The sequence below is a fragment of the Antrostomus carolinensis genome, unplaced genomic scaffold, assembly GCF_000700745.2.
Source record: "Antrostomus carolinensis isolate BGI_N321 unplaced genomic scaffold, ASM70074v2 scaffold42920, whole genome shotgun sequence".
Lineage (NCBI taxonomy): Eukaryota > Metazoa > Chordata > Aves > Caprimulgiformes > Caprimulgidae > Antrostomus > Antrostomus carolinensis.
In genome coordinates this window covers 2,332-2,561 of record NW_010288475.1, presented here as the reverse complement: position 1 = coordinate 2,561, position 230 = coordinate 2,332, and the positions used below count along the sequence as shown (strand labels likewise).

The 230-nt window shown below is 65.2% G+C and overlaps 1 protein-coding gene across 1 annotated transcript in view; it reads left to right on the top strand.

Moving 5' to 3' along the window:
• Positions 1-42: 42 nt before the first annotated feature.
• LOC104524113 (tyrosine-protein kinase Yes) overlaps positions 43-230 on the top strand; it is a gene marked incomplete at its 5' end in the record, with an annotated part of 2,421 nt that continues 2,233 nt past the window's right edge. Inside the window, 1 exon segment of the mRNA XM_029084702.1 lies at positions 43-196. Coding sequence (XP_028940535.1) covers positions 43-196 — 154 coding nt within the window.

The following is a 230-nucleotide window of genomic DNA, read 5'->3' as shown; positions in this document are numbered from 1 at the left end:
CCTCCCTCCCTCCCTCCCTCCTTCCCCCCCCACCCCACAGAGTATAACGATGGGTTGTGCCATCTGCTCACCCGCCCGTGCCCCGCGATGAAGCCCCAGACCCTGGGATTAGCTAAGGACGCCTGGGAGATAGTGCGGGAATCCATCAGCCTCGACAAGAAACTCGGCATGGGATGTTTCGGAGACGTATGGATGGGTAAGGCTGGGCCCGGCGGCCCGGGGGGGGGGGC